The sequence below is a fragment of the Pecten maximus genome, chromosome 2 (assembly GCF_902652985.1).
Source record: "Pecten maximus chromosome 2, xPecMax1.1, whole genome shotgun sequence".
NCBI classification, from domain to species: domain Eukaryota; kingdom Metazoa; phylum Mollusca; class Bivalvia; order Pectinida; family Pectinidae; genus Pecten; species Pecten maximus.
The window spans coordinates 32,162,089-32,178,470 of record NC_047016.1 but is presented as its reverse complement, the minus strand read 5'-3'; the positions used below and the strand labels follow the sequence as shown (position 1 = coordinate 32,178,470).

General features: G+C 36.2%; 1 protein-coding gene across 1 annotated transcript in view; it reads right to left on the bottom strand.

The window, feature by feature from the left end:
- Positions 1-16,382, bottom strand: part of LOC117321801 (ATP-binding cassette sub-family F member 1-like) — a 46,529-nt gene extending 30,147 nt beyond the window's left edge. Inside the window, exons 1-11 of the mRNA XM_033876377.1 lie at positions 16,099-16,382; positions 15,515-15,598; positions 14,896-15,016; positions 14,614-14,687; positions 12,913-13,029; positions 12,323-12,423; positions 11,966-12,051; positions 10,051-10,190; positions 9,072-9,304; positions 8,311-8,435; positions 5,611-5,723 (exon numbers count right to left, since the gene is read on the bottom strand). Coding sequence (XP_033732268.1) covers positions 5,611-5,723; positions 8,311-8,435; positions 9,072-9,304; positions 10,051-10,190; positions 11,966-12,051; positions 12,323-12,423; positions 12,913-13,029; positions 14,614-14,687; positions 14,896-15,016; positions 15,515-15,598; positions 16,099-16,254 — 1,350 coding nt within the window. The 5' untranslated portion in view covers positions 16,255-16,382. The remainder of the gene's footprint in view (positions 1-5,610; positions 5,724-8,310; positions 8,436-9,071; positions 9,305-10,050; positions 10,191-11,965; positions 12,052-12,322; positions 12,424-12,912; positions 13,030-14,613; positions 14,688-14,895; positions 15,017-15,514; positions 15,599-16,098) is intronic.

Genomic DNA, 16,382 nt, shown 5'->3' with positions numbered 1-16,382 from the left:
AATCCGTTTCATAATATTGGAATACAGTATTCTATGATCCCTATAATGCTGACACTGCTGAACTTCCCACGACATATCCGTAACAGTTTTGGAAATATCAATTTGGTCGGAATCATTCCTGGTCATGGAAAGACTGAATCAACTAACGTAGACCCATACCTGGAAGTTCTTGTTGATGAACTACTGTTTCTGTCCAAGTGCACTATGCATACATATGATAATGCACCAGTTCATGTTAAAATAAAGTTGCTGATGTATGTTTTGGATTATCCTGGACTGTGTAAAGTATTCCACCAGACAGGAAGTGGTAGTTTATCTGGATGTCACTGGTGCCATATTTTAGGTAAAAGATGTGAACATTTAGATAAAGTAATTTATTTGGCAAATCGACGATATTTAGGCAAAAGTGACCCCCTGAGAAAGGATGCAATGCACTTTGTTGAGAAGTCAGCGGAAATGCGAGATAAACCCAAATTAAGAAATTTGGATTCTGAAAGTCACTATCGGAAAGCTTATATTAACTCGAAAAACAAAACATCGGCGGCTATTGTTGCATCAGCAACTGGATGTAAATCTACATATGTCCTTTCCAACTTACCTGGCCATAACAGATTGTGTGAAAGCCAACCGGATGCATGTCACACCATCAAGGATGTGGTGCAGAATGTTATGAATCTTGTGGTTGGGAACAAGGTAAATGTTCAGAAGATTATAACTTCAGAGGAGAAAAGGAACAGGCTTCATTTGCTTGACCGTTTTTCTGAGGATAAGCAGGATTCAGAAATTATAACTACAAGAAAATCAGACCAGAAATCCAGAAAACGAAGAAATAATGACAAAGTTTGTAATAAGATGGATGTGTCTGAGATATCAGGAGGATCAGCAAAAAAACGGCAAAAAACTTCTGGCTTAAACTTGCCATATATGTTAACAGCTGAAGAACTAAAATTGGCAGACAGGCGTGCAGAAAAAGTGTGTTTTCCAGTTGGATTTGGATTGAAATCTTCACCATTTATAAGCAAATCCGGCTGTTTAAAGTCGCATGACTGGAAACAGCTAGCCTGTCAAGGCATATTAAAATACTGTCTGAGAGGAACTCTAGAAGAAAAGTGTAGGAGCACATTGTTTCTATTATTTGACTCTTTATCTGAACTTTGCCAAGAAAAGATAACACTTGATGGAATTGATGAAATGGAAGTTATGCTGAACAAGGCATTGTCTTTACTAGAAATGTATTTCCCTGCTCATCTCCAAAACATCACAACCCATCTTCTTCATCATATCCCTGATGGTTTGAGGAGGACTGGCCCAGTGTATTCCTCATGGATGTTTGTCTTCGAAAGGTTCAACTCGTGGATATGCAAAAGAGTTCAGAATATGAGATATCCAGAAGCAACTGTAGTTGAAACGTTTTTGCTGCATGATTGGTGTAATTTTATGTTTCAATCTAAACGGGTATCCTTAAATATGACATCAACTCTAGCTTCAGTAGGCTGTCTTACACAGCATGGATCTGATGATTGTGAACCTGAACTGCCCAATGACAGTGCTCTGGATCAGTCTGATAACCTCCAGGAGAAACAGGTCAAAAGAAAATTATGCAAACTGAAGAAAAGGCAAATGAAAACCATTCATAAGCTCCTAAACAGTCAAGGAGTATGTAGTAACTGTACTGTGTATAAATACCATTATCACAAGGAAACTCATCTTGTAACAAAACGTGTCGTGACATACACAGGATGTGAAAAAGAATCTGTTCATGCAATTACAGTTTCATCATATGTGTGTGTTGAATGTAGTAGAGGACCACAATCACAAAAAGTTCTTTCGGGGAAATTTGTGAAGTTTGGTAGAATCCAAAATTTTATTTTACATTGTACAAATAACATTGAGGAATCATTAGCATATGTCAACTGGATCCATAATGTTAGTTTTGATGAAGAGTCAGGTTTATGGTTTGTGCGTCAGAGTGATCGTGATCATGATCGAACACTGAAAAAGTCTTCATTTATTTTGACAAAAAGATTATCACCACCCTTGGTCACCGCAGAAGAAGATGGGAATTTGTGGTTTTTGAATAGTGACAAAAAATTATTCAAAAGGAACATGTCTCTGTGATTCAGTCACCATTGTCATATTCACCCTCATATAATCCTTTCGATATTTATAAAGGTACATTCTACATTTGCCCTAAACTGGTACTGATGTTTAAACATTTGGAAAATCTATAGTCATCAATCAATTTTCAACATGATTATAATAGCAATTAAAAGTGGCATATCGTGTTACATGTATAATTCAAGAAATACAGTAGGCCCAGATTAATTGCTGTTACTTTTTTAAAGAAATGTTTTAAAATTAAATACTATTGAAATAAGAAAAATAACAACTGATTGTGAATAATTAAACTACAAGAAATATTAATAGGTATTAACTTCATGATAAAACAAGAAAAAAATAATAATTACAATTAAATGACATCATCGTGACATGTCATTGTAATTTAATTGGGATGAAATTACAATTAAATTATTTAAAAACAAAATTTAATTGTAAATTAATACCTATTTATATTTTCATTGAATTTTCAGCTTAAAAATTAGCTATTAAAACAAGGATTTAAAAGAATTGTAATGCTTTTGTAGAACATTTTAATAGGTTTTTGAAAAACTATTAAAAAATGACGAAACAGATTTTAATTGTATGTTTTAATAGATTTTGAGTTTTTAATGCCATTTGAATGGAAAATTAATTATATTTTAATGAACTATGCATACAGTAGTGAGACTACAGTATACCTCCTACAGATGTCTGATCAGTAGATTGCAGTAAACCCCTACAGATGTCTGACTAGTAGATTACAGTATACCCCCTACAGATGTCTGATCAGTAGATTACAGTATACCCCCTACAGATGTCTGATCAGTAGATTACAGTATATCCCCTACAGATGTCTGATCAATAGATTACAGTATTACCCCTACAGATGTCTGATCAGTAGATTACAGTATACCCCCTACAGATGTCTGATCAGTAGATTACAGTATACCCCCTACAGATGTCTGATCAGTAGATTACAGTATACCCCCTACAGATGTCTGATCAGTAGATTACAGTATACCCCCTACAGATGTCTGATCAGTAGATTACAGAATACCCCCTACAGATGTCTGATCAGTAGATTACAGTATATCCCCTACAGATGTCTGATCAGTAGATTACAGTATACCCCCTACAGATGTCTGATCAGTAGATTACAGTATACCCCCTACAGATGTCTGACCAGTAGATTACAGTATACCCCCTACAGATGTCTAATCAGTAGATTACAGTATACCCCCTACAGATGTCTGATCAGTAGATTACAGAATACCCCCTACAGATGTCTGATCAGTAGATTACAGTATACACCATACAGATGTCTGATCAGTAGATTACAGTATACCCCCTACAGATGTCTGATCAGTAGATTACAGTATACCTCCTACAGATGTCTGATCAGTAGATTACAGTATACCCCCTACAGATGTCTGATCAGTAGATTACAGTATACCCCCTACAGATGTCTGATCAGTAGATTACAGTATATCCCCTACAGATGTCTGATCAATAGATTACAGTATACCCCCTACAGATGTCTGATCAGTAGATTACAGTATACCCCCTACAGATGTCTGATCAGTAGATTACAGTATACCCCCTACAGATGTCTGATCAGTAGATTACAGTATACCCCCTACAGATGTCTGATCAGTAGATTACAGTATACCCCCTACAGATGTCTGATCAGTAGATTACAGAATACCCCCTACAGATGTCTGATCAGTAGATTACAGTATATCCCCTACAGATGTCTGATCAGTAGATTACAGTATACCCCCTACAGATGTCTGATCAGTAGATTACAGTATACCCCCTACAGATGTCTGATCAATAGATTACAGTATACCCCCTACAGATGTCTGATCAGTAGATTACAGTATACCCCCTACAGATGTCTGATCAGTAGATTACAGTATACCCCCTACAGATGTCTGATCAGTAGATTACAGTATATCCCCTACAGATGTCTGATCAATAGATTACAGTATTACCCCTACAGATGTCTGATCAGTAGATTACAGTATACCCCCTACAGATGTCTGATCAGTAGATTACAGTATACCCCCTACAGATGTCTGATCAGTAGATTACAGTATACCCCCTACAGATGTCTGATCAGTAGATTACAGTATACCCCCTACAGATGTCTGATCAGTAGATTACAGAATACCCCCTACAGATGTCTGATCAGTAGATTACAGTATATCCCCTACAGATGTCTGATCAGTAGATTACAGTATACCCCCTACAGATGTCTGACCAGTAGATTACAGTATACCCCCTACAGATGTCTGATCAGTAGATTACAGTATACCCCCTACAGATGTCTGATCAGTAGATTACAGAATACCCCCTACAGATGTCTGATCAGTAGATTACAGTATACACCATACAGATGTCTGATCAGTAGATTACAGTATACCCCCTACAGATGTCTGATCAGTAGATTACAGTATACCTCCTACAGATGTCTGATCAGTAGATTACAGTATACCCCCTACAGATGTCTGATCAGTAGATTACAGTATACCCCCTACAGATGTCTGATCAGTAGATTACAGTATATCCCCTACAGATGTCTGATCAATAGATTACAGTATACCCCCTACAGATGTCTGATCAGTAGATTACAGTATACCCCCTACAGATGTCTGATCAGTAGATTACAGTATACCCCCTACAGATGTCTGATCAGTAGATTACAGTATACCCCCTACAGATGTCTGATCAGTAGATTACAGTATACCCCCTACAGATGTCTGATCAGTAGATTACAGAATACCCCCTACAGATGTCTGATCAGTAGATTACAGTATATCCCCTACAGATGTCTGATCAGTAGATTACAGTATACCCCCTACAGATGTCTGATCAGTAGATTACAGTATACCCCCTACAGATGTCTGATCAATAGATTACAGTATACCCCCTACAGATGTCTGATCAGTAGATTACAGTATACCCCTACAGATGTCTGACTAGTAGATTACAGTATACCCCCTACAGATGTCTGATCAATAGATTACAGTATACCCCCTACAGATGTCTGATCAGTAGATTACAGTATATCCCCTACAGATGTCTGATCAGTAGATTACAGTATACCCCCTACAGATGTCTGATCAGTAGATTACAGTATATCCCCTACAGATGTCTGATCAGTAGATTACAGTATACCCCCTACAGATGTCTGATCAGTAGATTACAGTATACCCCCTACAGATGTCTGATCAGTAGATTACAGTATATCCCCTACAGATGTCTGATCAGTAGATTACAGTATACCCCCTACAGATGTCTGATCAGTAGATTACAGTATACCCCCTACAGATGTCTGATCAGTAGATTACAGTATACCCCCTACAGATGTCTGATCAGTAGATTACAGTATACCCCCTACAGATGTCTGACCAGTAGGCTACAGTATACCCTTGTTTTCAATTTGTGGCAGGTTATTAATTTCATATTCAATTTACAATGTGGCATGGTTACTATAATATAACTTACAGCTTGTTTTGAAGACTTTCCTGAGGATTTCATCTCCCTCAGCATCTTCTCCTGTTTTTCATAAGCTTTCGCCTGTTCTTTTCGTTTTTGTACCAACATCTTTTTAAATGTTCCTGAAATAACACAAAATTGAAAGGTTGAAATTAATCTTAACATGGACTTAAGCATTTGGATAATGTTAAGTACTTCTACTGGCAATATGATCAACCCTAAAATTAATGATCTGGAACCCACAGAAACCACAAGATAGAGATTTACTTAGCATTTGTTTTTTATAATGATACTCATATGGACCAGTATATTTGTCTACCGATCCAGGGTAGTTTTACAGGAGTTTGTATCAGCATAAATTAGGAAAATATATCAGAAATTAATTCAAAATGTATTTTCTGAACATACAGCACAACTGTAACTGTCTTTTTTCTTCATTTTTGGAACAATTCATTTTTAGCTCAGAAAACGGCATGTTTTGTGCTGCAAATAACAGCAAAAAATACCTGAGAAAAACCTTTATATGACAAATAAACATTCAATTTCAGGGAATTCTTATGACATTTCAAGTTATTGTATGAAATATATATAAAACTAAGACTGTGTGTCAAAGTTTAATTTAGTAATCTTCACTCCCACATGCAAATATGAGGAAGATATTAAAGTGACTTCAGACACCTGTTGTGATGATAAATAAATTACAATCACACAAGTACCTTAGGTATTGATCTAAAGTACTTACTCTGGAAAATGTTTGACAGAAAGTAGGATAGACCCTGATATCCCAGTACAAGATTACTGTAAAACTGATAATTCCTGGGATTAAATTTTGATATATTTGTGGTCATTTAATATAGCACAGAAATATCTGTGCTGTGTATTATAAATATACACTGCATATTATAAATACATGTACACACAAATGTAGAAGAGTTCACTTATTTACCGCGGAATATTTACATGTAGTGTTGTACCAAATTTATAACACATAATTTAGTTTGGACTGGGACATAAATACCCGCAATTTAGTTTGAATTGTGACAGCTATAAATAGTAAATCCATGAAATTAAAGAACTATAAAGTATACACCCTAATCATCAACATTGGTTGCAAATCAATAATTGATTATAGTTGTATTCAGAAAAGCTTTCAGATGTAGTCAATCAATAACATAATTGTCTAAGTGTTAATTACTAGAGAAAGTATATTCTTAGCCATATTACAGTTTTTTGTAAATGCCTAACTTATCTGGAATTTTAATAGGAATGAAATGTGTCAACAATCAATATTTTTGTTATGTCTTACAGGGCCCGGGAAAAGCACTCGTCCTGACGAGTAGATTTCCCCCGACGGACGTGTGGTTTTAATTGTCAACTAGTCCGTCGGACAAGTAGAATTTCTCTATGTTATTTCAGTATTCGTTAATAAAATTGCTTAAAATTTGATGCATTGTTAGTTATGTATTCTTTTTTGTGCTATTATTACGAAAAATAGTAAGATTACTGCATGATAGCAGGTAAGTAGGACTATCTACGTCTGTAAATCGGAAGTCATGTACGATGACCGATAACCTCCGAGTGTTCCGGGTGACATGTTATAGTATAATGGGTGTTGTCCAAGGATGTCTGCATAAAAATGGCTCAACGAAAATTGGATGGTTATTTTTATTGTCAGTCAACCTGAAAAACAGGATGGCAGTTGTGTTGACACGACTGATTCAAATGAAAACGGTAACTCTTATGATTTCTGACAAATAACTGATTAAGTCACAGCTATATTTTATACTGGTTCATTGAAAACTTTCTCACAATTTCTCGCGTAATGTGACCTATTTCCCGATGTTTACATTCGCTACATTCCTGTATTAGTTGAATCATCGGTCTTTCTATTGATGGATTAAAACTTTACTAACGTAATGAACATTATAAGATCAAGCGTAAACGTATTGAATACAATTGGTAAACAGCCATGTGAAAAATGAGAATGTGGTATAGCAGATAATTCTGAAATTTTCTGGACAAGTGAATTCTTTGTTTGGACGAGTACTTTTATTCAGGCAACTCGTCCGATGGACGAGTGCTTTTGAAAGTTTTTCCTGGGCCCTGGTCTTATTCTACTCTAGTGTATGAAATTTGTTGGTTCCAAAACAATGGGAATCATCAACATGAACAAGGACCCAATGGTCCCAGTCTCACAGCTACTTGAAAAGGTGTCTTTTAAATATTTTAGCCAATTCTTAACTTCCAACTCTTAATTAAATCATGGTCAAGGTAATTCATTTGAACAAATTTGCCCTTCACTCAAGCATGCTACAGACCTTGGCTATTAAGAAGTAGTTGTTTAAAGATTTTTAACCTAATATTTGGTCTCTGGGCCTCTTGATTATTGAGAAGAAGTTGCTTAAATTGAAAAGTTGACCCCAGACGGACGTACATCGGCCGTACGATGGACGCTGCACCATGACATAAACTCACTTGCTCTACGGGCAGGTGAGCTAAAAATAACCATCGATTATCGGATCAGTAACCAGGTAGACAATTAGTCTAACTGATCATAGTCTCATCACTAATACACCCCAATCCTCTGAAATTTTGTTACATTAAAGTTAATCGTATGATGACCATGTGGTAGTTTCCACTGTTCTATTCGATATCCAGTCATAGTCTACGTACTGGGCAAAACCATATCAAAGCTGAGAATAGGCTTACCATAATTGCCTCTGTAGTAGAAAAGTTTCTGTTGGTCGAGATGTATGATGTCTGTGCACACGTTATCGAGGAAACTCTGGTCGTGAGACACAACAAGTAATGTCTTCTTCCAGGTCTGTAGGTAACTAGTAGGATACACAAAACATGAATATTTTAACATATAAAACATATTTCTATTAAAATCATGATGACAGCTATGTTTTGATAACAAATTTTTTATTTATAAACATTTCTAAATCTTGAATATCACAAATACAAAGTACATAGATATTTGTGAATTTGTAAAGTTACAGAGACTAAGATGATGGTTGTTAATGTTACAAACACAATCAACAGATTACAGTTCATCATCAATCTAAGGGAGGTAATAATTTTTTTCTACTGTACAACAAATACTAGTATGTATTATTGTTACATTACTGTAGCATGAGCTAACCATGAAAGATTTTATCAACCAAATAATTTGAGAGCTCAAAACCACCAAAGAAAGTGTCATGAACATTTCTTGTTACAGTGAACAATTATCCCATTCAAAAGAATGTAATGTTTATTTTATATAATGATCGTTTTGTCATAACAATCGAGAAATCTGAGGTAGACCTTAGTCTGTTGTTCAATCCAATTGATTTAAAGGTTTGAATAGTATTAGTTTTAATAAAATAAATATGTCTACAGGTCAGGCAGTGTATTTCAATATGTGTTATATAATGCCTTTGTGAATACACAAACCAGTTAAACATGATCAAGCAGAATACACCTACTTATCAAGCCAGATAACGGCATTGAGGTCTAGATGATTGGTAGGTTCATCCAACATAAGGAGCGTTGGTTCCAGAAAGAGGGCACGAGCAAGTGAGACTCTCATTCTCCAGCCTCCAGAAAGGGCTACTGTGGGGCGGTTCATCATCTCAAAGGTAAATCCCAGACCAGCCAGAATCCTCCTCGCCTTGGGTTCTGCAGCATCAGCTCCGATAGCTATAAGCTCCTCGTAAACCTAGCAAAGCCACCAATATTAGCTTAACAATCGTTCAGAAAAAGTTCAGACAAAAGGACCTCCTGATTACACCACACCTTTAAAAAAAGTCCCTAAAAACACAATTCTAACAAATATAATTCAATCTAATAGCAATGCTAGTTCTTAAGTATCTTGTCTCATACATACATATATATATATATATGTATGTATGAATTTTATGAAGATGAAAGATCAACACTGCAAATAAAATTGATAACTAACTACAATCAATTCACAGATATAAAGGGATATAAATATATACAGTCCATCTTCATTACTTCGAACTCGAAGACCCTGTTTATTCAGTTGCGACAGTAAATACATATGCTACAAATACCTCTAATACTCTTTTTGAGATTTAGGTTTGCCTGTATATCTAGCAAATCTTTCAGTAAAAAAAAAAGCAAACAAAAAACATCTACTTTGTTTAAACTTCTGGTAAAAATGAAAATATTTGAATAAAAAAAACGGTGCTCTACTGGCATTATCTGCAAATAATCAGGAGTGGGATGTCTTCAGGGTTAACACTGGTCACGATGGTCACCATTTTAAGTGTGACTTGTGTCTAAATATTAGTTAGAACTATTTGTGTCCACCAGAAATCTTGTCCACTTTTAAGGGGATTCCTGATCGTGCTGCGACATGGATAAATGTTACAAGCGAGTTCCCAAAACACTATATATTATTTCCGACATGTCCTCATCATTCATCTTTGGCCTACAAACCTCTTTTAAACGTTCAGAGTTTTTCGTATTGCCTTTCTCCTGTTCAGCAAACAATACTTTCTCCTCAGCTAATAGTTCTGTTCTCTTAACATCGGCCTTTAATACAGCATCAATGGCGGGTGTTTCATCAGCCACAACCTCTATAATAAAACAGATTATACCCTTTGAGAATCCCTGTACTACCAATAAAATTATAAATATGAAACAGTTTCTTTTTGCATCATTGTATCTTGTAAAATCTTATATTAGGTCTTTTAGTTTATGAAATCAAAATTTATCAAGTGAATACTGATAGAGAGACAATTTTACATTAAAACATTTGTGGTTAAATAAACTTTTAACAACCTCAATGAACTAATATAACAGTACAATACATATATATCTGTAAAAAATGAATATACAAACCCAACTTAATAAACTGTACAGTAACCCCATTTGGGGCCCATGAATATGAAGAAGGTCAGTTCTGCACATTGCTTAAACAGAACATATCCCATCGATGTTTAACCTCATTATGGAACAAGTTCTTGATTAAAGCACTGTCTAGATAAAACAGTGTTGGGGAAGTAATCAGCTTTGGACCTTAAAATGACCAGGTACACTATAATTTTACCAAACAATTATATAATCATTTCTAACCTGCTATAATCTAGTGAAAATAATTTGTATGCATGGGATGAAAAGCTGATGTGGGACAGATGATAGGGATTTGCAGAGGAACAAGGGTCAGGAGCAGCAGTGAGATAAAGGACGGATCGATAGCAGCAGTGAGATAAAGGACGGAGCTGAAGTGAGATAAAGGACGGAGCTGCAGTGAGATAAAGGACGGAGCTGCAGTGAGATAAAGGATGGAGCTGCAGCGAGATAAAGGACGGAGCTGCAGTGAGATAAAGGATGGAGCTGCAGTGAGATAAAGGACGGAGCTGCAGTGAGATAAAGGATGGAGCTGCAGTGAGATAAAGGACGGAGCTGCAGTGAGATAAAGGATGGAGCTGCAGTGAGATAAAGGATGGAGCTGCAGTGAGATAAAGGACGGAGCTGCAGTGAGATAAAGGACGGAGCTGCAGTGAGATAAAGGACGGAGCTGCAGTGAGATAAAGGACGGAGCTGCAGTGAGATAAAGGACGGAGCTGCAGTGAGATAAAGGACGGAGCTGCAGTGAGATAAAGGACGGAGCTGCAGTGAGATAAAGGATGGAGCTGCAGTGAGATAAAGGACGGAGCTGCAGTGAGATAAAGGACGGAGCTGCAGTGAGATAAAGGATGGAGCTGCAGTGAGATAAAGGACGGAGCAGCAGTGAGATAAAGGACGGAGCTGCAGTGAGATAAAGGATGGAGCTGCAGTGAGATAAAGGACGGAGCTGCAGTGAGATAAGGGATGGATGGGAATGGAAGATAGGAGCTGCAGAGGGACAAGGGAACATGAGCAGCAGCATGAGGGACAAGGAGCTAAAGTGGGACAAAGGAAAGGGAGCTGTAGTGGGACAGGGGAAAGGGAGCTACAGTCGGATGGGGACAAGGAGATGAAGTGGTACAAGGGGCAGGGAGCTGAAGTGTTACTTAAAACTGCAGTCGGATGGGGACAAGTAGATGCACTGGGATGAGGGATGAGGAGCTGAAGTGGTACAAGGGGCAGGGAGCTGAAGTGTGACTTAAAACTGCAGTCGGATGGGGACAAGGAGATGCACTGGGATGAGGGATGCAGAGGTACAGTGGGAAGAGGATGAGGAGCTGCAGCGGGGTTGGGGACGAGGAGATACAGTAGGACCCTGAAGTAATGCGAGACAAGGAGAGTTTACAATAACCTTTATGACAGTCTCATTAGTTTATTTTGTTGGTTTCACATAAGGTATCCTATGAACACTGAATTGTTTGCCATGTTGAAAATGTCTTAACATTTCACCAACAGAACTCACCCTGTTCACAATACAAAACATCTATGTTGGATGGGATATATAGTGCTCTTTTCTGTATGTGTCTCAGTAAGGTTGTCTTTCCGTGTCTGTGAACAAAAGAATTACACCTTGAACTTAAAAATAAAAAGATTTATGGACAATAAATGTCTGCAATGGACAGAACATCTGATTGAGGCCTGAATATTTGTGCCAGTTTAACAACAGCAATTCCATTACACACCAGATACATGTAATAACAGTACACAAATAGAAACCAGTTTTCCAGACAAACAATATCATTCCATTATATATCAACAAATAGACTTTGTTATAAAGTTATCACCAGCCCAGTAGCTATAAGTGTATTGTTCAGTTTACCCATTAGGTCCAACAAGTCCATATCTGCGTCCGGCTGTAATGTGTAGACTGGCATTCACAAAGAGATCCTTTCCAGCAGCTGATATTGAGAAATTCTCCACCTAAAACGTGGGTGAGAAAATAGCACCATAATATATTGCCACGGAAACACAGAAAATTCTGCTTTACTTTGAAACTGAATAAATAAGCATTTATTTATTATATCATTATGAGGTAGTAATCAAGAAATGTAAAGTTTAAGTAACCAAGTTACACACCAAACAATGCCTGGTGAACAATTCTCGGTGAACTGTTCAGTACGTACATATATATGTGTTACAATTTTCATTAAAACAAGCATACCGGGTATTGTTAAAGCCATACATGTCCACTACCTACCCCCCGTAAAATAGTAACAGTGACTCTTGGCCTTGACCCAAAAACCCTGAAACTCATGCTTGTCCCAGATACTATGGCTCTTATTTGTGTGTGAAGTTTGATCAATAAGAGAAGAAACCTATTGTCCCCTTGATTCACCATCAGTAGGGGACTTACATATATGTACAAGACACAGGGAGAGGAAATCTATTGTCTCCCAGGTTTCACCATACCTTGATGTCAAGTTGGTTGTCGAGCTGTGATGCTTTGGAGGACCTCTCTGCTTGAGACACAGAAAACTGTTCTATACTGTCCGGACCCAAACTTTCCAACTGTTTCTGGTACTCCATCTACAACCCAAACACCAGACAATTACACCTTTACAGTAAGTTCTTTTACGTAAAAGTCATATATTATTCAATATTCACATAATATAACAATGAAAAGTAGGAAATATACAGCTATTAAACTGACTTGATATAGCTTTGAGTTTAATAAGTGGTACACAGGGAAGCATGAGATGCCTGTAAAGGCATGTCATTCATAACAGCTATAAATACCAATCGAACAGATAGATATGTTATCACAGAGATAGGATCTGAAATATATACCACTTCCCTATTCAGAGAATAGATTTTGACCTCTTGCCACATGAGGTTAGAAGGGACAGGGGTCATATAGCCATACACAGGCAGTTTGGTTCAATAACAAGCCAGTAATAATCTACATACACTGTATATGTATTGTAATTATCACATGATCATCCTGTTATCCAGTGAATTTGCTGTGTAATATACACGCATGTATGTCACTAGTGTAATATCATGGTTCATACAGATTGTTCATACCAGAATTCATTTTCCAGTACTTTTTCTCTTCATTTCCATGTGCATTTTTAGTCTATACTTCTAGAAAACTGAGCTATTTTTATCTCATATCCAAGTGTCCCAGAATCGGAGGGGGATCCATTTGTTTAAATTAATGGTTCAAGCTTTCATAAGATGAAAGGACATTGATAACATTTCTGTAGCCAACATTTCTTTAATATATTCTGCAATGCCAAATATATGTATTCCTTACAAGAATCTATAACCAACTATCTAGCAAGAGAAGTCCTTATCAATACTGTCCCGAAACATTACTAAGAAAACCTCGGGAACATTTTCATTCGATCAGGAGGATGAGCAATTTATTACATTTTGTATTCTGATTTCAAGCAAGATGTTTCACTTCAATATCAAGGAAATGAGAGCTCCTGGAACAGATTGTACTATAAGTGATATAGGTAGGATATTAAGCTCCTTAACCTTTTCAATGTTAGATTCTTGTATGACCAAACATTTTCCTGTTGACATCTTTCTACGACTGACAATGAGAGTTGAGGATGTTTTTACCCATTCTACCAATTTCTATTGTGATGTCATTTCTCAGCTAGATATAAGGAAAACTTTTTTGGTCTGCGCAATGTTAGAATATGGAACAATCTCCCAGAACATGTTGTCTTAGCACGAACAGTAAATGCTTTCAAAAACAGACTAGATAATCATTGGGAAAAGCAGGAACTTTTATATAACTATAAGTGTGAAATTATATAGGAATTGTAAATGTCACATTTTATTGATTCTATTTATTGTAATAATCATATTTTGGAGTCCGGTATAGAGCATCAAAAGGTCCTGCACTGGTAATAAAACTTATATTATCTTATCTTATAACATGGACAATGACATGATATCATTAATTGTGAATGGCGCAACAAAATGACCATCTCTGTTTGATAAAAACCTGTCAAAACGTAGGTTTTCTGAGTAATGTGATAAAAAGTATCTGAAATTTGTTTTCATCTTTTTCAGTTTTCATCTTTGCTGTAAGGCTTGCAAACTCATTTCAAACCCTATATATATATATATATATTAAATTAATTTTCTACATACCTTTTTCTTCAATTTCTTGAGTTCTTTTTTACTAAGTTTAGGTTTAGCTTCCTCTTCTTCTTCTTCTTTATCATCTGTAATATCATGGCAAATAGTTAAGGCAGATCATGCATGCACATACAACTGCTGGATACTATAAGAACTTATTCCATGAAGGAAACTACTATAATAGCATTATAACAATTAAATGCATGGTATGTTAGATAAATACCACAAACTCTGGATATTTTGATTTTTTGTTTGATAATTTATAACCCAAACCTAAAACTTTGACGTATTTACCTTTCTGCTCATCACCATTCATGTCTCCATCAGCCTCCTCTCCATCCTCATTGTACATATCGTCTGGTGACACTCGATCTACTGTAGGAGGTTTTTGTGTTTCTTGTTTTGTATCTGTAGGCTAAACAATGAAGGCAGAATGATTACCAATTCGACCAAATTAACAAATTAAAAACAGCTAAAAAATAAAGAATGATTAATATTTAAACATTCAATTAACTGTGTTACTTTGTGTATATTGTTTATGTACTAAACTAGTTAGTTGGATGTATTATTTATTGTAGGATGTATCCTATGTAATACATTGTAGCTAACATCTTTTGTAATATGTTTTAAGGTACAACATCTGATAAATCATAATTATGATTAATTGATAACAAGAATAGGCTGTCACAGATGTATATTTTCATACAATACCAAAGTTGCATACTTAACTGTACTACCTCCCTCTTTTTATCTTTGAATTTAAGTCAAACAAATAATTAATAGCATCCCAAAATTACTTAAATGTATTGTACATGTATTGCTATATATGGTTCTTAAAATCAAAGTTTCGACTTCAGATATTTTACACCAGTAGCTTATTTAGAACAACTGTATTTAGAAAGTTAGAACTAACCTCTTTTTCTGTTGTAGTCTCTTCATCTCCCTCATCTTCTGCAGCAAAAAATTCAGCCAACTTTTTGAGTTTGGCAGATTTTCCCTAAATTTAAACAAATTAAAAGTTTTAATATATTTGGTTTGGGGTAAAACCATGGCAGGGTCCGGACCCTAAACAAACATGTCACAAAACCCTAAACAGACATTTTTGTTTGTCATTTTACTACTGGTAATAAATGATCTGTTAATAGGTCACAGAGCAATACCATACAATTCAACCAGGCGATGCAAATGATGAAAAATGTACATAAATACGTATTTATGAAAATCATATTTAAAGCAGTAATTATAACCAAACATACCACTGATCTCGATCAAAATATATTTACACGTTCAGTACTCAGTATGAAAATATAAGATCGTCTTTTTAAACTAACGTCGGGGGTCGGGGGGGGGGGGGGGGGGGGGGGGAGAGAGGCTGCTGTTCTGCATTTTAAGTAACAATGATCGGTTTCGCCTACATTTTATTTAAATCATTTTATTATTCAAAACTAATAAATAGCAAGGTGATTCACATTATGTACTACACATAGGAGGTATCACCTTTTCTTTATTTTTCTTCTTTTTGCTTTTATCTGGAACTTCAGCGCCATTCTCTTCCGTTCCTAAACCCGCCATTCTCTCTTCTAAAGTTTGATCATCGTCGTCGTCGTTCCACTCTTCCTGTTGTTTCGTCTTAGCTTTACCCTTCTTAGGCATTGTGTCACTTAAGTTACAGACAGTTCAATGGATTATGTAGTACGTATGTTGTCACTCACTCTAGTTTGCTGCTGATCTTTCGCAATTGACGTGAAACCGGAAGCATGTGGGGAATATAACTTACGCAA